Source organism: Lissotriton helveticus, chromosome 7, assembly GCF_964261635.1.
Source record: "Lissotriton helveticus chromosome 7, aLisHel1.1, whole genome shotgun sequence".
NCBI lineage: Eukaryota > Metazoa > Chordata > Amphibia > Caudata > Salamandridae > Lissotriton > Lissotriton helveticus.
In genome coordinates this window covers 1,847,311,234-1,847,335,584 of record NC_136068.1, presented here as the reverse complement: position 1 = coordinate 1,847,335,584, position 24,351 = coordinate 1,847,311,234, and the positions used below count along the sequence as shown (strand labels likewise).

The 24,351-nt window shown below is 41.7% G+C and overlaps 1 protein-coding gene across 2 annotated transcripts in view; it reads left to right on the top strand.

The window, feature by feature from the left end:
- LOC144767764 (uncharacterized) overlaps nucleotides 1–4,809 on the top strand; it is a 144,324-nt gene extending 139,515 nt beyond the window's left edge. Inside the window, exon 6 of one of the 2 annotated variants that reach the window (XM_078651147.1) lies at nucleotides 984–4,809. In XM_078651147.1, the coding sequence (XP_078507273.1) occupies nucleotides 984–1,119 (136 nt within the window). In that variant the 3' untranslated portion in view covers nucleotides 1,120–4,809. The remainder of the gene's footprint in view (nucleotides 1–983) is intronic. The other variant, XM_078651146.1, reaches the window with a different exon arrangement.
- The last annotated feature ends 19,542 nt before the right edge of the window (nucleotides 4,810–24,351 follow it).

The window sequence follows — 24,351 nt, the reverse complement described above, 5'->3', positions numbered from 1 at the left end:
AGTGGACCACTGTGTGGCTTGTCTTGATGAATTTGTTGAGTTGAGCACTGATGGCCTTCTCGATAACTTTGCCTGGTAAGGTGATAAGAGAGATGGGTTTGTAGTTCTTGAGGTCTGTCAGGTCGGCAGAGGGTTTCTTCAGCAGGGGGTTGATATCTGCATGTTTCCAGATTTTAGGGAAGGTGGTGGAGTCAATTTAGCCGTTGATGATGTGGCAGTGTTTGGGGCAAGGCAGCGCCCGCTCAGTTGAAAATGTGGAGGGGGTAATTACAGGTTCGCTGGAGCAAGAATTGTTCTTGAAAAATATGCACTCACTTCACAACTGTGCATATTTCAGGACAAACAAAGTGAACACAACAGTGGTAAATTGTCTTGTGGGAGCCAGGATTGCTCCCTCAATGATATAATACCACCACTGCAAGTTATGGAAACATTAATTTGCTATTTTCTGCATTAACTGATGGTAATACACAAAACAAAAATCATACAATTTGTTTAGCACATGAATCCATATTTATTCACGCAAATCTGCTATCTGGGAGGTATAGCCCTGAGAAATCCGGTTTGTGTTTCAACCTCTCATTAGTATTCAAGCTCTTTAAAGTAGTTGTTTTGAATAGAGATGGCCACTGTTGACCCCTCCCCTTATTTCTCTGTTATTTGCAGATTCCCTAAAAGACAGAGTTTGTGCTGCAGGCAACAGACAGCTGTGGTGCAATAAAATGGATTTGTTTTCTTGCAGTTACTGCAGTTGATTGTATAATTAGTTCTGCCTGAAGGAAATAAATCACATCTGAACTTTGAACAGTCCTGGTGTAGGGGATCAAATGTTCATATTTAGATATCTTGCGACATATGCTCAACATTGTTCACTAAAACATGTCTTACCTTGTATATCTATGTCAGCCCAATAGTTTGTAATGAATGTCTGTCCAGTTAATAATTACAGCAGCTGTTTCATATTAATGTCCCTGTTTCTACAGGTTAAGTGTCACAGGCTCTGCTGATGGAGACTGGTGTGGAGTGGTGAACAGGGGCTCCATTGTATCCTCACGTTGCATCAATGATTTATACTGGATCTGCCAGAAGATAGTGGGGACCTCCAGCTCCAGGGTGTAAACCTGTAGTCAATGACTTCAGCAACTGGGAAAGCCAAGCAGGATGGGTGGTTCACTCGCTGGGACTAAAATACTAGTAAATGATTTGTCTCCTCCTTGGCAATTTAAGAACTCTGAGAATGACGAGTGCTGTTAATAAAGATGTTATTTGACCAGGCTTGATATTCCTGTGATCTGCCTGAAAACACTCTCCACTTGACAAACGGTGACCTTAGCTAAGGTTGGGCGTGGCTTCTGTTTAATAATCTGGTAATTAAATAAATGACCAGTTGTGTGTATAAATCACAGTCCTGCTACTCTGGGGACCAAGGCAGAAGTTAGTGCCTTTCTGAGGTGTACATGTCTCTAAAGTATTAAATAAACGTCATCATTGGGAGGACTCTCATTTCCCAACCTCTCATCTTTCTCCACTCATTGGCAATTTGTTCAGGTACCAGCATCCTTGCATTTTTAAGGATGATTTTAGAAAAGTGTTTCTGGCTTTATTGTGTGTTTGTGTTTGATCCTTAGCGAGACGATATCACAATAAAGACAGATCAGGTTCACACATTGTACCAGCTGTGGCAGTACCCAAAACAACCATACCAAAGTGACTTTATTGGTATTAACGTTTAGCTATTCCTAGAGGGCAAAGTATCCAACCTGCTCATATCTTGAATTAGGTGTTTTCTCCAGTTCAGGGACCAGCTTGCTTGCCTCTATACAGACCTGAAACTGACAAAATAAATACAGGGACAGATTTACTAATAGTTCACCCAGCATAGTCATGCAGCTACAGGTGAAGTTATTAGGCTGCATTGTGTGAAACAAAGAGAGCAGAACTGAGCTACTTCAAAGAAATTGCTAGTACTGTTCTCCTCTTGCTCTGGTGCACTTTGTGACACTAGTACCAATGCAGGCACCCTTGTGCCATGGTGCAAGTCTTCCTGAATTATGGTCAGGATAATTGTTTTTGCAGGAAGGGCTATCTTTCTGCTCAAAAACTATTCTTTAAGGCTATTTCCTCTTTGAATGTGTGCTGCAAAATGTAGCTCGCATACAAAGTGGAAATAGCAAGGAGAAATAATGATATTTCTCCTCATTACGTCACACCATAGCCATGTTTACATCTCTTTGCGTCAAAATCAATGGGTGTACTCACAGAAACGCCTATGCACTGTATTGCATTCCTTTTTCTTACAAAGTTTGTGACGAGTACCTGATGGAGTACAGTGTACAAAACTCTAAATCATGTGTTTAGTCTTTAAAAGAGTAGACGGAAAACATTCTCATTCTTTAGTGGTGTGCCAGCGAAGTCTGCCCCTTCTCAGGAGTATTGCAGGTTATTTAGTTAAAGAGTTTTCTAAATCACAAACATGATATGAGCAAGTATGAGAGCACTGTACAAGGCAGCAAGCCATACATTTGTATTACGAATGCCAGAGAAAACAGTAATGTGAGCAAATAAAAAGTCACACAGTGCACATTGTTACACTGTTACAACATAAATAAAATGTTCTGTCACTGTATGAGCAGCCATAGATGTACTTCTCCCCTAGTGATCCATGCATCGTGTGAATCCCTAAGTGAACTCATGTCGTGTATCTTGGTCGATGGGAGAAGGTTGATGAAAGAATTGTGCCTCACTTCTCCTACTCAGAAAAAATTGAGAGAATGGTGGCAAAATTATGTATTTGTCAACAAGGATTCCCAAAGGCATTCTAAAAATCCCATATGTGACGGGTGTGTCTATCTAGCTACACTTCTCCATTACCTATCCCGTACCTTCTATGGAGATTCTGAATCATACCTTGTGTTAGACCTGACAGCCTTAGGGTGGTCTTCCACCCAAGTTTTAACCTTCGCCTCCATTTTCTTCTGTTCTCCTTTTTACTAGTATTAGGACTCTGCACACTTTACCACTGGTATACAATGTAAAGTGCTAGTGCTCTCTCTCCTAAACATAGTAATATAGGTTCCTCTCGAATTGGCATGTATAATTTGCTTATAAGTTCCTAGTAAAGCACTAATACTTATGCCCAGTGCCTGTAAATGTAAATGCTATTAGTGGGCCTGCAGCACAGCTTTTGTCACCCAGTTAAGTAGTCCTTTAACCACATCTCAGGCCTGCCATTGCAGAGCCTGTGTCTGGAGTGTATACTGCCAAGTTAATGTGGCAAAATAAACCTTTTGCCAGGAACAACCCTTTCCTTTTCATACATTTAATTCACCTGTAAACTAGGCCCTGGACAACCCAGAGGGCAGGGTGCAATGTGTTTAAAAGGTAGACATATACCTTTCAGTTTTACATATCCTGGTAGTGAACAACTCTCAGAATAACATTGAGATTACCTTATTATATTTTAAAACTGTAATTTCCAATAGGGAAGAGATAACCCCTTCAAGTCTGGTGTCTCTGAAATCAAAATGTAAAATCCATACTTATGTTGAAGTTGGATTTTAAATTGCATTTCTAGAAATGCCACTCTTAGAAAGTTGGGGTTTTCTTGCTTTAGCCATTTGAGGCCTGTAGCCTGTCTCTGATCATAGGACTGGGTGTAGTTGTAGTTGGCAGATGGGCTTTCTGTACTCTTCCTACATAACAACAAACAATGGGTGCTTAGGTGAGTCTCAAAGGGCCATTTCTGACAGGATGGGAGGGAGGAAGGGTGTACCTCTGTGTACTTCAAAGGCATATCTTTGAAGTCTCCCCCACTTTAAAGGCACTACTAGGTATACGTACTGGACTTCGGACACCACCGCTTCAGTACACTTCAGGACCTGTGGAAACTCTTCCAGGAAGGACTGCCACTCTGCTAGGCTGCTGCTCTACTGGACTTCTTCTTTGCTGTGCTGGCCTGTTGCTTTCCTGCCTGGGTGAGAAGGACTGGACCTACAACACTTGACCCCAGCACTTAGAGTGACTCCATGTGATTTGAGCTGGCTTGCTTAGAGCTCTACTTTGTAAACCAGCTCAAGGACGACTGCAAGGAATTTGGACTACCTACCTATTGCAAAAGCGATGACAGCCTGCATAGGATTTCACTCCATATCGGGTGAGAACACAAGAGAAGATACTGAGATGGAAGAGCCACCTGCAGTGGAAAGAGATGACCTGACCCCTAGAATAGAGCCCCCTGACATTACAGGGAGCAGTGTTTCTTCTCATGGCTTATCCCCGGAGGAACAAGTGGAAAGGCATCACAGTATCCAGACATGTAGGCAGGAAGTAAAGCAGTGCCTCAATCCTGCAGAGGTACAGCTTAACTGCCAGCTAACACATTTTTTGAGACTGCAATCAGGAGACTCAAAAATTCAGCGCAAGGAGTCGCCAGGGTCCAAAAATGCACCTGGCACCCCATGAAGTAGGCTGCAAAAAAGCAAGCAACAGCACTTTATAGTCGCTCCAGCACTCCTAACTAATGATAACTATATATGCTCGAAATAATGTCCTTTATTATGCTGTATTAGGACGGTTGGTCAACTCAGGGTAACTATTGTCAGTCCAGCTATTCCAGATGCACAAGCACTTTAGATTTATTGACAACCGTAATGGGCAATTGTATAACTGCAAACATGTGCCTAACAAAAATGAATGTGTCATTCTGTAACAAAACTGGTGCTCTAGTAAAGCACTCTGATACCCGATTCGGGTCCAGTTCGCCCTATATAGAACTCTCAAAAATAAAAAATAAAAAAATAAAAAATGTTTATCGATGGGTTTTTTAATGCAGGTTTTATCTTTTTCTTTTAACTGTGAACAAGATTTTTTTATTGCATTGTGTTTGCAAATATTTTAATTAATCATGCATAATAAACTACTTACTTACTTACTTACTTAATTGTCAAACGATGTTAGATTTCTATTTTCACAGGAGCAGAAGAATGGTCCTCAGTCCACTCCACCACTGGATGTGACCATAATAACAATAGTCACACACAGCAGCAGGGGGGAAGGGGAAGTGGATAGAGAGACAAACAGCCTCAGCTACAGATGGTGCTTCGCTACTGGAATCTTCTTCCAGTAGTAATTCAGTTCTTGCTGCCACCTGCAAGAGTTACAACACCATTACTACGTTCTTGCAATTGTGATGCTAACATTACCCAAGTGCACTGACAAGACACTAAGTACCTGTATGTATGTTCTCCAATTATTTGCCTGCAAATAACTGAGGAGAAGCTTCTTTCTTTTGTCTTTAATATATCAAGATGGTAAGGTATTCATTTTCTTTAGTTTGCTAGTCTCTGTAATGCTAATGAATTTGAATCTTACAAACTTCTTAGTGAAGACTTGCTCTTTTCTTTTAATATAGTGATGCTAAATACATATATGGATATATATATATATATATATATATATTTATTACCTACTGGCGTTCGCCAGTAGGTATATATAGTTAGGATTTTTTCTCTATGGGATTTTTGAAAATTCTATGTCTAATAACTTTGGCGTTTGTGGACGGAATTGGCTGAAATTTTCAGGAAAATGGAACATTTTGTTTCTGAGCAGCCCCTGAAAATTGGGGGGGGGGGTCGTCAAGGGGGGGCCGAGAAAAAAGGGGGGTCCCAAAACGTGTTTTTAACATTGAGTTTTCCATAGGGCGGTTGGCCTCACTTTTAGCCCGAACGGCTGAATATATTTGCACGAAACTTGGCAAAATTGTAGGGACTGGTAGCCCGATGTGCCTTTGCTAGGTCTCAATATATGTGCTCCAGTGGATTTTGAGAAATTAACGTTCAAAAAAAGATGTATATCTGTAACAGCGGACCGGGCAGCGTTCCAGTTCGCATACTTTTCGCGTTACGGAGCTTTGTGAAGCGAAGCTGATTGGTTCTCCGGCGTCTGTAAACATTCGAAACAGTCCGTAGCGGCCGCCATCTTGTCTCTCGGTAGGATCGAGAGACAAGAGGAGGCCAAAGCGAAGGGGCAAATGACCATAAGGGGGCATAGTAGATCCTCCTTGACCTCTTAGGTTTGATGTGGAGGTTTTAAAAGGGCCCCGCGGGGCAAAAAAAAAAAATATAATAATCGAACGGCTGAATGGATTTGCACGAAACTTGGCAAAATTGTAGGGACTGGTAGCCCGATGTGCCTTTGCTAGGTCTCAATATATGTGCTTCAGTGGATTTTGAGAAATTAACGTTCAAAAAAAGATATATATCTGTAACAGCGCTCCGCTTCGCGGAGATAAAATTATCTCTGTATTACCTAGCTGTTGCTAACACCAGTTAGCGACCGCTAGTAGGAGATAGCGACCATCTTGGGCTCCACTTTGCATGTCAGTGATATTTATCACTAATGACATGCAAAGTGGGCATGCCAAGATGTTAGCGACTGGAAACAGTCGCTAACATCGCTATCTCCTATTACCAACTTTTGGAGATATTTGCGCTAAGCGCGAATATCTCCAAAAAGTAACACCTGCCCTGAGCAGTTCTTAGCCATGTTATCCAATGGCTAAGAGCATTAGCTCGGTAATGCATGAATATCGCTGACTTTTCAGCGATATTAATGCATTGCGGTCGTTTTTTATCGCATTTGCGATAAACCTTGATAATAGCAAGGTTTATCTGCGATAATTTCTCACGATGCTTAGCAGTAAAAAATTCGTTGCTAAGCATCGTTAGGGATAAATATCGCTTAACTTTGGTAATATGCCCCAACGTCGGTTAACGTTCGATTCGAAGGAAATCAGGAAGTGTTGAAAAACATTGTCTGCGCCATCTTGCCTTTTTTCAAATGCCACACTTTTGTCGTGCACGGCAGTCATTTTAGATGCCTTGACCAAACCCACTCTCTGCACGCTGTCGATCCTTAGCATGGCTCCCCACCCTCGCAAGCATCTCCCCCAGGGACTGGTCACCCCCGCTCTCTGTGTTATGCATGGGTAATAAACCTCCCCCCATCTGCGCTGCTCTTCCCTGAGAATCAAACCCTGTGCCCGCCCGACACCTCCCTTTCGCCCTATTCACTACCACACCCTCTGACACTCCTCTTCCTCTGTGTCCGATTGTCCAGGCCGGTCCCAGGCTATCAGCTAGCCCTGCAGATGTAGTTTATGGCCCCAGCTGTAAAGAATCACCCCTCTACAAAGGAGTTATAGTAGATCAAGGCCCACACTCGATGAGATCCGTTACAGCACACGCGTTCCTACTATCTGAAAACCATCCTGTATTGTGATTGGGGAGGGGACCGAGCCTGAAGCGGAAGATTCCAGGGATGACTCTTTGTACATCAAAGTTTTTACAATTATGTGTCACATTAAAAATATATAGCACTCCAACAAAGTAGTAGGATTATAAAACTTTAATAACTTAGAAATATATACAACAAAACAAAAACAGTAAAAACATTTAAACATTTTTAGGGAAAAAGAAGGAAGTAGCGGTCGGTTGTGCGAATAGTCCCAACGCAGCACAACGTCCTGATTTCTGGACGGCACCCAGGTGATGTTGCCTGGGTGCCGCACTGATTTCGGTATCAGGCGTGGGGCGTCGCGGGGGGTGGTTCATCAGTAGCGGTCTGTTGTGCGAATAGTTCCAAGGCAGCCGAACGATGGCACCAAGGCGATGTCCAGTAAGTTGCCGCCCTCCGAATAACGGCGTGGGGCGCCCCAGGGGGGGGGGGAGGCGGCGTGAACGGGCCTCTCCAGGTGGAGTCTCGTCTGCTGTAGTGGGGCGCCCCTTTACCGTTTCAGTTGCCATTCCGTCCGCTTTTGGTCCACTGTGTCAAAAGCCGCAATTCAGCTGAGTTGCGCCCACTCTTGCGGTGCAGCGATAGACGGCTGTCACAGGACTCTCAAAATGGCGTCCGGCTCTTTCCTTTTTGGGCCTGGTCCACTGAAATGGCCCTGGGACACCTTGGAAATCGGACGGTTGTCTGCTAGGTCTTGGACCCCATTCTCGAAAGCGTCCCCTCTGCCTTGAGGATTCAACAAAAGTTTTGGGGGCCCCCGACTCCTGCAGGCTTCTGGTGGGGAGCGGCTGCCATGATTGCTCACGGAATGACCACGACGGAGCCACGAGATGGTGGTGCTTTCATGCTGACGCCAGCTTCAGTCTGAAACATCCAGAAACAAGGTGGGGCTTTCATCGTTTGGGAAAAAAAAAAGTTTTCATCCAATGAAAAGTGTTATTTTTAGGTCATATGATCAAGCCTTCCATCATTAGGAAACCAAAAGTAAAATGAACCAATGAAAAGTTTTATAAACAAGTCACATGACCTGTTATGCGGCATAGGGTATAAAATGCGGAGAAATTACGTTGGCACGTGAGGCGGCGTCAGTAGCGGACCGATGTGCGAATAGGCCGAAGGCAACACAACGCGCCAAGATCCGGATGGCACCGAGGTGGTGTCCAGCAAGTTGCAGCACTGGTGTGGCCATCCTATAATGCTGAAAGTCGGCGTGGGGCGCCCCGTTGGCCTGTGAGTTCGCGTCAGTAGCGGACCGATGTGCGAATAGGCCGAAGGCAGCACAACGCGCCAAGATCCGGATGGCACCGAGGTGGTGTCTAGCAAGTTGCCGCACTGGTGTGGCCATCCTACAATGTTGAAAGTCGGCGTGGGGCGCCCCGTTGGCCTGTGAGATGGCGTCAGTAGCGGACCGATGTGCGAATGGGGCCAAAGGCAGCGAAACAATATTTTCTGAATAGAAGACACCACAAGGCGCTGAGATGCCAAGATCCGGATGGCACCGAGGTGGTGTCTAGCAAGTTGCCGCACTGGTGTGGCCATCCTACAATGGTAAAAGTCAGCGTGGGGCGCCCCGTTGGCCTGTGAGATGGTGTCAGTAGCGGACCGATGTGCGAATGGGGCCAAAGGCAGCGCAACAATATTTTCTGACTAGAAGACACCACTAGGCGCTGAGATGCCAAGATCCGGATGGCACCGAGGTGGTGTCTAGCAAGTTGCTGTACTGGTGTGGCCATCCTACAATGCTGAAAGTCGGCGTGGGGCGCCCCATTAGCCTGTGAGATGGCGTCAGTAGCGGACCGATGTGCGAATGGGGCCAAAGGCAGCGCAACAATATTTTCTGAATAGAAGACACCACAAGGCGCTGAGATTCGGTTACCACCGAGGTGATGTCTAGCAAGTTGCCGCACTGGTGTGGCCATCCTACAATACTGCTCCGAATAACGGCGTGGGGTGCCCGAAGGGGGGGGGGGGAGGCGGCGTGAACGGGCCTCCCCAGGTGGAGGCTCGTCTGCTGTAGTGGGGCGCCCCTTTACCGTTTCAGTTGCCATTTAGCTGAGTTTCGGCCGCTCTTGATGCTACAGCGACAGGCGGCTGCAACAGGACTCTCAAAATGGCGGCCTGTTCTTTGGATTTGGGCCTGGTCCACTAAAATGGCCCTGGGACACCTTAGAACTCGGACGCTCGAATTTTTTTTCCTTTCCTCTACATGCAAAAAAAGGTAAATGCCCGGTACGTTACACGCTTCATCTGCCACGATGTACTCTCCAGAGGAACCGAAAAAAAATATAGTTATGGTAACTATACCATGCATCGTCATATGGAGAGGTGGCACCAATTAATTATAGTGCTGCATAAAAGAGAGATTTGGAGGAGAACCCCCAACCTGCCAGTACATTCATCAAAGAAGTGGCACTGACAGCATCAGAGACAAGGGAAACGGTCCCAAATATTTAGAAGAACTTTGGAAAGATTAAAATGACATGTTTAGATTGTGGCAAATTAATTTCATGTGGACAGATGAGTGTTACTCTAATAAATACAGCATATGAACATCATCATAGTCGATGGTTGGTAGAGACATTTTGACTATATCCTGGACCTGCCCGTCCTCGCCCAAAATGGCGCCGGAATAAATGGGACTCGTAACTCCTTGTTGTGTACTGGTTGCACAACCTTGATATCACGAGATACGTATGCAGTTTTGAAGCACATGGTGGGCGGGGACGAGAATAGATTGAATATTTCGACATCTCTATTGATATTAAGTTCTGATGTGTTATTGATTACTGTACTATTGAAAGTTCGAATTAACGTTACCCATGGTACTTGCCCGCAAATGTATATCTAGATAATTGTATTGTAACTGGCCCTGTCGTATTTTAATTATAAAATGTACGTCCACCGATTCCGCAACTGTTAGACACCTTAGTTCTTGCAACCTAATGGCCCGCCCGTTATGTTCCTCTACAGTGTAAATGTCTACTCATCATATATGATTACAGTTTGCTCCGTGGCCGGCCCACGTGGTTATAGGCTCGTATTTGTATAATGAAATTTTCACAATAAAGGTTTTTAAAAGAAAACATGGTAGTAGTATATACATTGGTAAAGTTTTTAATAATAGTCACTGTTTTAGAATCAGTAAAAGGCAAGTGAAATAAAGCAGACCAATTACATGAAGGGTAAAAGGTATAATACGCAGGAACGCAGTAAAGATAAATGGTCAAGGGCTGTTGTGTTTTCTACTCCTGCAACATAAAGTGATCGATAAGAATCTCATATTCAGGCGTATCGGCGACTAAGACAGCAGGTCGACCCTCTTTTGCTCAACGGCTCCGTCATGGGACGAAGAAACGCCCTTTTTCTAGAAAAAAGAATATATTTTACTTGCAGGACAGTTGTAAATTTTCCGGGAAAGTACATTAGCCTGGAACATTATAACATATATTTAAGAAAAAATAATGTTCGGAAGTAATAAAAAGCGTAATTTTTAGGTCATATGACCAAGCCTTTCATCATTAGAATAAGAAAAGTAAAATGAACCAATGAAAAGTTTTATTAACAAGTCACATGACCTGTTATGCTTACGTTACGCGCTGCGCGTCGCGCCCCGGATGACTTCCGGATGCGCTAACGCGGCGCGTCATATGACGCATTACGCGACAACGCAGGTCCAGAATATAGTCAAAATGTCTCCACCAACCAGCGGTCGGAACACAACCCCTTTCAGCAGGCTAAATAGTTCTGTTAAATGACAACAGAAGGGACAGGCAACAAGAACCATCAGTCAAAGAGGGGAGGGCTAGTTCTTCTCTACCGGGTTACGTTGGGGCGCTACCGGAACTGATCGAATTGGTAGTCTACAGTGTTTCTGGATGTTTCAGACTGAAGCTGGGGTTAGCATGAGAGCACCACCATTTCGTAGCTCCGTCGTGGCCATTCCGCGAGCAATCATGGCAGCCGCTCTTTATCGTTATTTTGGGCGGGGTGGGTGGCGGAGCCGAGCTGTATTGCAGCCATCATGGTGTGGAGTTCAGTTCATCTCACTAGTTTCGTATTTGTCATGAGGGGTTGTTCCTAATGTTTCTATTTTAGCGAGGTCAAAAAGAGATCCCATTAGTGGCCTACTGATTTTGCTCGATTCCTTTTGTTTTTTTACACGATTTTTCGTTATCTGCAAAGACTAAACAGAGTATTGCGACTCTGTGTTTGTTTGTAAATAGAGAATGAACCAAAGAGAACCAATTCTAAAACAGTAAATGCTTAGATAACAATCAATCAAATGGAGAGAGAAGCAGGCACGACGTATTACAACGGGGGCAAAGGCCTGCGTTAACTACCTTTCACTATCTGCATAGAGAGAGTACTCCTAATAGAAATGAGGGGGGGGGCAGCATTCAAAGCAGATCAGTGTGCATAAACACGAAAATGTTTTTACTTACCACGTACTTGACATTCGACAGCTTATGATATTTGCTATTAAAAAACCATTGAAATTCACTGAAAAAACCATAGGTTATAGACCATATATAGTTAGGAATTAGCATTTACAAAACCTTGAAAATTCACTGAAAAAACCATAGGTTATAGACCATATATAGTTAGGAATTAGCATTTACAAAACCTTGAAAATTCACTGAAAAAACCATAGGTTATAGACCATATATCGTTAGGAATTAGCATTTAAAAAACCTTATTTTACTCACACAAAACCATTGAAATTCCATATATAGTTAGTTGCACTAACTATATATCGCGCACCCGCAATCCACTGCTGATGATGTCACATATTACATCATTCATGACATGGTCAGTGACATCACTGATGACATCACTGATGACATCTCAAATGACATCACGAATTGGAATTTCAATGGTTTTGTGTGAGTAAAATAAGGTTTTTTAAATGCTAATTCCTAACGATATATGGTCTATAACCTATGGTTTTTTCAGTGAATTTTCAAGGTTTTGTAAATGCTAATTCCTAACTATATATGGTCTATAACCTATGGTTTTTTCAGTGTATATATATATATATATATATATATATATATATATATATATATATATATATATATATATATATATATATATATATATATATATATATATATATATATATATATATGTGTGTGTGTATATATGTGTATTCATATTTATATATATGAATGGATTATGAGGAAAGGTAAATTTGATTTCCTGTATTTACATGTGCTCAATATTTCAAATGAATAAACATAAAATAAGTAATTAGCGATTAAATTGTCCTTTTGTAAAGTCTTAATATATTCTGGAAAGGAATGCCTCTGAAAAGAAACACTTAGGACTTTCATACTGTCCGCCTTGCAACATGAACTATGCGGACACACGAATGGATCTTTATAAATTCACGAGGAAATTAAAACTTAAAAAATTCTTCGAGTTGCATCCAAAAGATCCTTTGCCATCAACAATAACATCGAGTCCAACCTTCCAGAGTACCCAAAGCCAAGCCACCTTTAATACCATATGGGACTTACAACAACAATCCTCTGCGGGCAACTTGAGTGAAGTCCCACTTGCTTCCATTGGGAGCTTAACGACACCTTTTAAGCCCAAATCTACGTTCCAGCCAATTATGGCCCATGGCAATTTGGATTCTTTTCAAGAGATGGTGGTGAATGATATCAAACAACTATACACCACTATCAACAAAAAGAAATTTCAAATTTCCAAACAAAATCAGTGTTACTACCAACTGACCAAGAAATTAAGATCCAATAATGACATCATTGTGAAAGAGGCAGACAAGGGCGGAAATGTCGTCCTTTGGCCGAGAAAGATGTATCTTGATCAAGCGGAACTGCAACTTAACGATATATCATGCTACCGCAGGAGTAACATTCAAATTGTGAAGAATTCATGGATGGAACAAACCAACAAACTTCAGATTTGGCGAAGTGCAGGGCTTTTATCGCATGAGGAGTTTAGATACCTCAAAAAAGAACATCCGGTAATTCCCTCCTTCTATCTACTCCCCAAAGTGCATAAGGACAGTTCAACACCGCCCGGACGCCCGATTATTTCGGCAATAGATAGTTCCTTGGAACATGTATCCAAATACATTGATTATTTTCTTCAGTCCCATATCAGGAACTTGGGTTCTTTTGTGAAGGACTCTTTTGATTTCCTGGCCAAACTTGCAGATTTCGCATGGGATGATGATATGGTACTCATGACTTTGGATGTTTCATCCCTCTATACATCTATTAGGCATGTGGACGGTCTTAAAGCCTTGGAGCATTACCTTAACAAAGATCTACCTCATCCAACTGCACATAGCAAAATGTTGATTGAAATGACCAAGATGTGCTTGGAACAGAATTTTTTCATTTTTCATGGCGCAATCTATCATCAGATAAGGGGTGTGGCAATGGGGGCCTGCTTCTCTCCCAGCTACGCGTGTTTACACGTGGGGCTGTGGGAGGAGCAGGTCTTGGCTACTGAATACCATGAGACTTTGTGTAATAACATCTCCCTTTATCTTCGCTATATCGATGATGTCTTTATTATTTGGAGAGGTAGCCAGGATGATGCCAGGGCTTTTGTTAATTTGATCAATGTGAATAGTGTTAACCTTAACTTCACTGCAACTGTAAGTTCTGACGTGATTTGCTTTTTGGATGTGGAGGTCTTTGTGAAAGATTCTACCCTGAATACTAGGCTCTATCGGAAACCGAGTGCTGGTAATACCATACTACACTCAAATAGTCAACATCCCGCCCACTTGATTCGAAGCATTCCTTTCGGGGAAATGCTTCGAATCCGGCGTATTTGCAGCACGGATGCCGAATGTGCTATTGCACAAGAGGCATGCAAGGAACGTTTCCTTGAAAGGGGCTATTCTTTAGATGTTATTACGAAAGCTATGCGTCGTTCTAACTCTACAAGCAGGCAAGAGGCTCTTATTCCCAAATCTATGAGAGATGACATGGTGAACTCCATTTCAAGAGAGGGACAAATGAGTGCTCCACGACTCATTTTAGCTTTTAATCGTCAACATGGAGCTTTACGTAAAATCGTAAATAAAAACTGGAATTTGGTCCGCAGTGACCCCATTATCGGTCCTGACATTGGCACCAAACCCATCCTGACTTTCAGGAAGTCCCCTTCCATGTCTAAAACTTTGGTGAGTAACACCTTAGAGCCCAAGATCTCTACAACTTGGGGAGCATTAAGAAAGGGTTTCAAAATATGCCCTCAATGTAAAGCCTGCCATCAGGGCACCAACAGAACCCATTTCCAAAGCCCCTTCCTACAACATCCTACTCCCATTACTAAATGGTTGAATTGCAAAACTGAGTTTGCTATTTATGTGTTGGAGTGCCCCTGTGGGCTCCAGTATGTGGGCAGCACTAAGCTGCCCGCCCACAGGCGCATTCTCCAGCACATGCGAGCAATAACGGGGCACGACCAGAGCTACCCGGTTGCCCGGCACTTTCAGGAGAAACACCTTGGTGTCCCTGATAAACTCCAATATTTCCTCATTGACTGCGTTGAACCCTCAAGGAGAGGAGGTGACCGTGAGGCCAAACTCCGTCTTCTTGAGACAAGATACATCTTGGAGCTCAATACCAAGCATCCAAACGGTCTCAATGATAGAGAAGATCTTTATACATGTCTATAGGATTTTTGGAGTTTCCTATCATAGTCCTGTTTGGTTACATTTAACTCATTGATCTATGTATATATTCCCCCTTTTTTCTGTATCATGTAACTGTATTCAATGATGAATTGATGTTTTTTAGAATGATTGAGTTTGTTGGCACATGTTTTTTAATATTGGACTTTTTTAATGACTATCAGCACTTTAATGATCTTTGCACTATTTTCCTCTTTGCACTTTTTTGACTATTCCAGTCTTTGCTAATGTGACATGCCCACTTGGGCTCTATCCCAGAAAAATTAATCATCAAAGGCATATTGACTAAACGCAACTGCATTTGATTGAAGAGCGATTGTTTTTTAAAAGAGGGGTTTTTTTTATATGTAAAGCGAACATTAGTTGTACATAGATGATGTTGATTATCATGTGAATATATCAATTTCTTTGCTCCTTTTTCTCATATGAACTTTTCCCATTTAAACACGCTCTTCTTTCTAAAAATGTCGGGTTATATGACTTTTTGGAATGTGCATATGGTCATTTAGATTTGTGGTTCATTGTAACCACCCTTTGACTATTTCCTGCACTGCAGCGACGTTTCTATTGTATAGTATGTTGTCTATGCCTATGATTTCATTAATTGCACTGTCACTTTAAAAAGCTTCATCAAGCTTGTGTAGTTTGTCATGTGATCAAGCCTCCCTGGAGGCGAAACGCGTCATGGCGGCAGCGCTGGCTTTATTGGAATAAATTTTCTTCGCACCAGCAATCTTTGGGTCGGCTCTTTGTTGTGGAATACAGGAGGTGAGCTTTTGGCTTACCAGAAGCAACAACTTGTGGAATATATATATATATATATATATATATATATATATATATATATATATATATATATATATATATATATATATATATATATATATATATATATGTGTGTGTGTATATATGTGTATTCATATTTATATATATGAATGGATTATGAGGAAAGGTAAATTTGATTTCCTGTATTTACATGTGCTCAATATTTCAAATGAATAAACATAAAATAAGTAATTAGCGATTAAATTGTCCTTTTGTAAAGTCTTAATATATTCTGGAAAGGAATGCCTCTGAAAAGAAACACTTCAGGAAAAGCTCTGGAAACTGCAAAGTCACTTTCTTGAAAAAGCTTCAAATATTCTCTTTAAGGAAAACTTTCATACACTTGTAATGTCGTTCAATAGAGTGGACTGCAAGAGACACCATTCTCCATCTTCACACTCGAACTCCAGAAGGAGAAGCAACTTGGGTGTTCAAAGAAGCAGCCCAGATTGGTTAGTTATGTGGACCGAGGCCTGTCAGAAAGCCTTTGATACCCTCAAGGAATTTTTGTTCGTACTCATGGCTAAAATATTATTGACAGCTCATGTGCAGAAGTGGAACAGTGAGCGCAATGAATTTCTTTGTCGTCGGCAGGCTAACAAGATACTACTGTCATGACAGGAATTTTGGTTGTAGTGTGCAGCACACTAGGTGCGCGAGCACGAAAACGTAACACTAGCTCAATCAACCACTGCAACTAGACTGCCCCAAGAAGTTCCTCTGGATTGCGGCATCCATCATGGAATTCTTTTTGCTTAAAGTCATGCAATCTTCACAGCACAATCCTAGACTCGGTCTCCCAAAAGGGACACCGTTTTCTCCATTGAGGATACTTGTAACTACACAGGTATTTCCTACATGAAAACAAGCTTCTAGACCACAGCACACTACAGATCTGTGAGTTCTTGACAGTACCCCCCTCAAAAAACACAGTCCCCCTTTTTGGATTTGTTGGGGTGCTTTGACGAAAGATTTGTACTACCTTTGGAGCATGACATGTGGCAATCAAAAAACACCAAAGGGGGTGCAAAGGGTCTCTAAACATACTGTGGAAAAGACTACACACTCCGAAGTAGTGTGACGTCAAGTGGTTAAGACACCAAACCAAAGGAGATAGAGAAAGCACAGGTATGAAACCCATCAGCCCACCCTTGGGGGGAACCTCATCATCTGGGTTTATTTAGAGATGAAGACTGGTATCCACTAGATCCTTACTTGAAAGTTGTCACAGGATACTAGTACAAGGATCCACCAGTGAAATGGACAGCCAACAGGAAGTGTTGAAGGGCTGAGGGAAGAAAATAGTGAAGGGTTGCAGTGCTCAGAATGTGAGGGAATTAAAAATGCCTGCTATGATACAAAGAACAACTTTATTGAGGGTGACCATCATACCGGCATGGTTAAAAGCAGAGTGATGATAGTATGAAAGGAATTACTATCAATTCAAGATGTTACCTGGTCAACATGTTTCAGCCTTAACAGGCTTTCGTCGGGACCAAAAGAAAACACTACTGCAACAGTGGGTCTCAAAATACCACCAGTGAGAAACTTATAGTGATTACAATGTAGACCTACCAGTAGAGCAGATTTTTCATTATGGTAGTCTCATTTACATGTGACAGACATTCTCCTAAGATAACAGAAATACAAACAGAAAAGTGAAAGCATTTATAAACATTCAGCAGTTTGTATACATGTTATTTTCCATAGTCAAGTAAATGAATTTAGACTCACCCATATATTTTATGGAGAAGGCCCCACCTCGCCTGGCACTCGCTGAGGTCAGGAAAAGGCCAAGCTCTATACATAGCGATTAAAGAAATGAAAAGGAAGATTTTTTATCACAAATGTGATTTGATCGCCAAAAAAGTGCGTCATAAAAAAACTCAGAATGATACTCTGAATGAGCAGCAGAAGACGGCAGAACAACAGCTGAAGCACACGAATTGCAACAGCGAGAGGTTCATTTACCAAATTACTTGCCCTTGTGCCCTCCGATACATAGGTATGACGACCAGAAGGTCAAACTTAGGGTACAGGAACACAAAAGTACCATCAGGCGCAACAAACAAGCGACCAGAATGACAAACCATTTCCTCACAATGAAACATACTGTGGACGAAATGGAGTGGTTAGTCCTTGAGCAACCATTCATACCCCCACATGTCAGGAACATTTCCCACTTTCTGTTCGTAAGGGAACAGAAATGGATTTTTAAACTTAAATGTGACATTCAAGGTTTAAATGATGATATTTCCTGGATTCAGGTTTAAATGCACCATCTTAGGGACCTGGGCCATTCATGATGATACCGTTATACATACTTTTCAAAACATCTTTTATTGTATCACACAATAGAAATATTATGTTGCTAACCTAGTGCTATCACTGTAGTGGGGCGCCATCACGCCCCAAACAATCGCACAGCTAAATGTGCCAATCGCCTTCATGTTTCATTTACTTATCATTATTTCATTTACATCCAATTTGTTCCATATATATTCCACGCTTGTCATCCTCCTTAATCCGTTTTAATTCGAGCCTGCGCGCTGAGTGTACATGCTGTTTTCGAGTTTTTACTGTTCACCCCATGTCTATCCGGACTTTATGAATGAACAGAACTGAAGCAATAATTCATGTCAGGCAGCGTTTATTTAAAAAAATACCCAATGCATTTCGGGCTCAACCTAGTGCTCCCATCTGCCTTCTAGCTCCTTGCATCTGGAGACTTTGCCTATATACTCATGCCTTTTTGCAAATTCGATATTTGCTATTTATTACACTGCCCAGGGTGAGATAAACTCCCTCATTACTCTAGAACATTGTGTACAACACAAGCTCACATTGCGAATACATGAGACAGGGACAAGTCTATCACCATCCGCAGTGTCCCTCTGCTGCCACGACATAGGTTTGACTCCTAGCTCTTCTAAGCAGCCTTACCTATCTTGTGAACAAGGATATGACTCGTTGTTTAAGATATCCTTTACAAACAGTCTCGCCATGTGTCCATTGATTAATGGCCACAGCCAAGGGTCATGAAGAGTAATGGACTGTAAAACACTCCTCTGATTGCATTATACCGTATTGTGCCAGTCCTCCTCAGGTGAATTTATGCATAGAATGAACAAACCTACATTTCTCCTTGTTCCCTTTCAAGTCCGCTACCAGCTCTGTTTACATACCGAATTCGGCGAGAGAAAACCGGAAACACTACGTTGATTTCCGTTTCCTGTCCTATATATACTGTGTTTTGCAGCCGACAGTGAACTGCTGCAAAATCTTGTATACTAGCATTCAATAGATCCACGTTTTCCATTCCATAAGGTTTTTCACCAGTTATACTTAGTTTCATTTTTACTTACTAAGTTTTATCGAAGAAAAGACTCCAGTAACATCGGGACACGAGGTTTTTAGATGAACACTGACCAATCAGATGCAAACCTGCTGTTACACGCCACTGAACCAATCAGTAAACAAGAAACACGTGGTTCTCTCTCTGGTCCGCCACTGGCCCTTTTTAATTGAAACACACGGGTTGCCTCACCACCTTCCCCGCGGCTCAGTATTCAGAACCGAGGCAACGACGGACAGGTAGGTGAGACAACCGTGGTTTGCTTTGTTCTACGTCTGTTTGTGAGCGCTATACTCTCGTTCGAGGAGAGCGCTACTGTGCCATTAGCTAGAACTTTGCTCCCGTTGTTTTGCTTAATTGAAACGTCTCCGTTTTATTTTTCCAAGGAGACACTTCATTTGCAAACTACCAGGATGTTCAGTTCCCCTCTATTTCCTGCTTTCTAACTTACTGGATATAGATGCACACTTGACTTTTTTCGATTGAAGGCACACATATTTGGTTGCCTTGCTAATTTCAAATACATGACTCTCAATTCTAATATTGCTTAACCAATGTGCACCACATATAGACGCTTTTGTCCCTGAATGCTTTTTCAGTTGTTGTTCTGCCGTCTTCTGCTGCTCATTCAGAGTATCATTCTGAATTTTTTTATGACGCACTTTTTTGGCGATCAAATCACATTTGTGATAAAAAATCTCCCTTTTCATTTCTTTAATCGCTATGTATAGAGCGTGGCCTTTTCCTGACCTGAGCGAGTGCCAGGCGAGGTGGGGTCTTCTCCATAAAATATATGGGTGAGTCTAAATTCATTTACTTGACTGTGGAAAATAACATGTATACAAACTGCTGAATGTTTATAAATGCTTTCACTTTTCTGTTTGTATTTCTGTTATCTTAGGAGAATGTCTGTCACATGTAAATAAGACTACCATAATGAAAAATCTGCTCTACTGGTAGGTCTACATTGTAATCACTATAAGTTTCTCACTGGTGGTATTTTGAGACCCACTGTTGCAGTAGTGTTTTCTTTTGGTCCTGACGAAAGCCTGTTAAGGCTGAAACATGTTGACCAGGTAACATCTTGAATTGATAGTAATTCCTTTCATACTATCATCACTCTGCTTTTAACCATGCCGGTATGATGGTCACCCTCAATAAAGTTTTTCTTTGTCATCATAGCAGGCATTTTTAATTCCCTCACTTTCTGAGCACTGCAACCCTTTACTATTTTCTTCCCTCAGCCCTTCAACACTTCCTGTTGGCTGTCCATTTGACTGGTGGATCCTTGTACTAGTATCCTGTGACAACTTTCAAGTAAGGATCTAGTGGATACCAGTCTTCATCTCTAAATAAACCCAGATGATGTGGTTCCGCCCACGGGTGGGCTGATGGGTTTCATACCTGTGCTTTCTCTATCTCCTTTGGTTTGGTGTCTTAACCACTTGACGTCACACTACTTCGGAGTGTGTAGTCTTTTCCACAGTATGTTTAGAGACCCTTTGCACCCCCTTTGGTGTTTTTTGATTGCTTAGTTGGGGGACAGGGTGCAAGTCGGTCTATAAATTAAGTTTCCCCTTAGACCCTCCCAATATTTTTATATCCGCATGACATGTGGCTCCAAAGATCTCTCCTTAGCACCAAAAGCTTTCTAATCAATCAAATAATATAATTTTCCTCTATGTATTTTTGGAGCCTAAGATCTTATTGATTTAAAATTCTTCAGCCAAGTCTATCTGAATAGGAGCTGGGAGTGAGTTAATTCTCAATTCTGGTGGATTTCTCTTTACCAAAGAGACATGGAAAACCGGGTGAACTATCAACAATGGAGGTAAACATGTTTTAACGACTGCTACTGGATTTATCATCCTGTCAAACTGGAGAGGACATACAAATTTTGGCTGAAATTTGTGATTCTCTTTTCAATGCAAATGCCGGGTGTATAGCCACACGTTATCACCTTTAATGAAAACGTGGCATTCTTTCAGTTTTTTTTATCTGCGTGTGCTTTGTATGACTTTTTAGCCTTTGATTGTGTTTTTCTCTGCTTTCAAGGATGTGTTTTGCAATTCTTTGACTAGCTCATCAACTACTTGGACAATATTGTCTTCTTTACCCAAAAGCACACTAGGATGTCTCCCATAATTAAGGTAAAAAGGTGTGAAGCCTGTTGAAGAGTGAACTGCATTGTTGTATGCAAATTCTGTTGCCCAAACCTTTTCTGCCCAATGCTTTACTTGGTCAGATAGATAAAGCTGCAAATATTGTTCCAGCTCCTGTTTGACCCTCTCTGTTTGTCCATTAGTTTCTGGGTGGTAGCTAGTTGAATAGTGGAAGTCTATTTCTAATCTTTTAGTGGATGCCCTCCAAACAAAAGGAATTGAGATCCTCTGTCTGAAACTAGAACCTTTGGGATCCCATGGGCTCTCATATTGTGCTGTATGAATAACTAAGCTAGCTCTAGAGCACTAGGAATCATTTTAAAAGGTATAAAGGGTACCGTCTTATAGAATGTATCAACAAACACCAACATTGAATTACAACCTTGTCTAACGGGAAGGCCTAATATTCGATCCATAGAAACTGTGCCTGGGATGGGGTGCGGTAGGCAAAAGTTGAAGAAAATCTTGAGGAGCAGATACACTGGGTTTTCCTTTCGAACATTCTTCACAGGTGGAAACATATTGTCTTATCTGAGCCTCCGTCTTGGGCCACTAAAAGTTTCTTTTCACAAGTGCCAGAGTTTTCAGAATACCCTTATGACCAGCCATGGATTGTCATGACAAGCTAAAAGAACAATTTTCTGTACATCATCAGTGGGTCAGTATAACGCTTCTTTGAAATACGGTAAATGTTCCTGGATTTTTTCAACCTGAGGCTTGTTTTACCCATCCCAGCATCACATTCTCTGGTATGGCTTCCACAATGGATATCTTAAAATCCCAAAAGGGAGTTGCCAATAGAAATGTTGTTTCTGGAATTATAGGGACTTTCTCTCAAATTACACCAGTTGCTTCAATGTCAATTCTAGATAACGCATCAGCTTCACCATTACCCCTGGATGATAAGTGATGATAAAATTAAAATCTGCAAAGAAGAGGGACCAATGTAGTTGTCTTGCTGTTAGAGTTGGGCTGATCTTAAGAACTGCAGGTTTCTATGATCTGTGTACACCGCGACCTTATGTTGAGCTCCCAACAAATAGTGCCTCCATTCTAGGAACGCGTCCTTAACTGCTAACAATTCCTCATTGGCAATTGAATAATTCAATTCCAGCAGACTCAGTTTCCAAAAATAAAAAGCCAGATGATGCAACTGTCTGGTGCTTTTCTGATGCTGAGAAAGGATTCCTCAGTTTGCAGCATCAGATTCGTCAGCCTCGACATAAAATGGTTCTTCAGGATTTGGATGCATTAATCTGGGCGCTGTTGTAAAAGATTCTTTTAAAAATCTAAAAGCCAAATCTACTTCTGCAGTTCATTCAAATGTACCCCCTGTTTTAGAAGGCAGGTTACAGGACTGACTGTGAAAAATTATAGAGGAATCTCCGGTAAACATTTGCAAAGCCTATAAAGCTTTGAATTACCTTAACACTCTTCGGGGTTGACCAATTTTGCACTGCTTTCACCTTGGCTGGATCCACGATGACTCTGTTTGACGAAGGAAACGAATCCCAGAAATTCCACCTGTTCAACATGGAAGCACCTTTCTCTAGTTTTACATAACGGGGATTCTCCAGCAGCTTTTCGAGGATGACTCTAACATCTGATAAATCTTTATTGAGGTTGTTATAAAAAATCAATATATCATCAATATAGATTACGGCAAATCTGTCAAGATATTCTTGAAAAAACATAATTGACAAAATGTTGGAAAGCAGCTGGAGCATTGCAGAGACCCTAAGGCATCACTTGAGACTCATCAATAGCACAAAGGAGCCTAGAGGGAAACACAGGGGACCAGGGTTGCCCTCCACTCAAAAACTATCAATACAACGAAGACCCTGTGCCTTGGGAAAACACACATGTAGATCAAGTTATCTTTGTCTATATACTACTTTTGAGCATGAGACATTAACTAGCTATGTTCTCTGCTGCACCAAGACCCTTTGTCTGATTTTATCCTTCATGTGAATATTTACTATTTCTAGCCCCTTCTAAAATAAAACACCTTTTTTCAATCAACAGTCAAACCAGGGCTAAATACATGACTGAAAAACAGTTATTCAGTACACCAATAATAGTGGAAAAAAAGTGTAAGGGACAAAAGGACCCCTCACGGGCGCACCACCAACGGGGTAACTTGTAGGTACTCACCAGATGAAGCCCCTTTTCTCATCATAAGCAGTCCTTTATTGTCCCAGAAAAGAAAGTGTCCAAAGTAAAGAGAAAGAAAAATGTGAGATAAACAATCCCCCTCTATTTGTGACAAAAAGTGATTAAAATCAACAGGCACACCTCTCTCAAACTTGTATTCTTAATTACTAGGTGTTTACTGTTGAATTAACAAAAGGGAATGGTAACTACCCTTGTATACCACTACCCACTGCCACCGTGTTTCTCTGCCACTGTATTTTTGGCAAATTCTTCAGGGCTAGACACTCTGCCACAGCACCAAAGTTGGACACTTTTCCTCTGAGTGACCTTCAGTAGCTCTTGTGTCATGTAGCTCCTGAATATCCTTATATCGTGTTAAGTTAGCATAGGTACATTTGAGGTTTAAACGCCATTTTCCATTCTTGCAACTTCTGCACACGACACTTAATTGTTGACTTAGCTTTCAACCTAGTAGTTTGCCGTGGTTTATGTGAGAATAATATGTTATTGCTCTGATATCAGTTTTGTTTAATAAACTATGTCTGTACGAAGAGTGCTGAAGTTTCAGGAACAACACGATATGGAATTGTTATGAGGTCTGATCTCCACGCCTTCATAGTCATAACACAAGTGCAAAACAAACAAAAGAAACCTGGTCAGAATCGCTGTGAGTATGCCATGTTGAATCTGAGACCATGAGTCCATTAATGACACTATAGTGATATCACTGGGCTAGAAAGATTCCCATCAGCCCACCCATCTGGTGGTGTATATCGTCACGTGGGAGATGTATCATAAATCCAAATCTTCAAGCAACTGAGATTGATGCAAAGAAGGATTTTGAGGATTTCTAAGACCACAGTAATTCACTCGTGATGTCT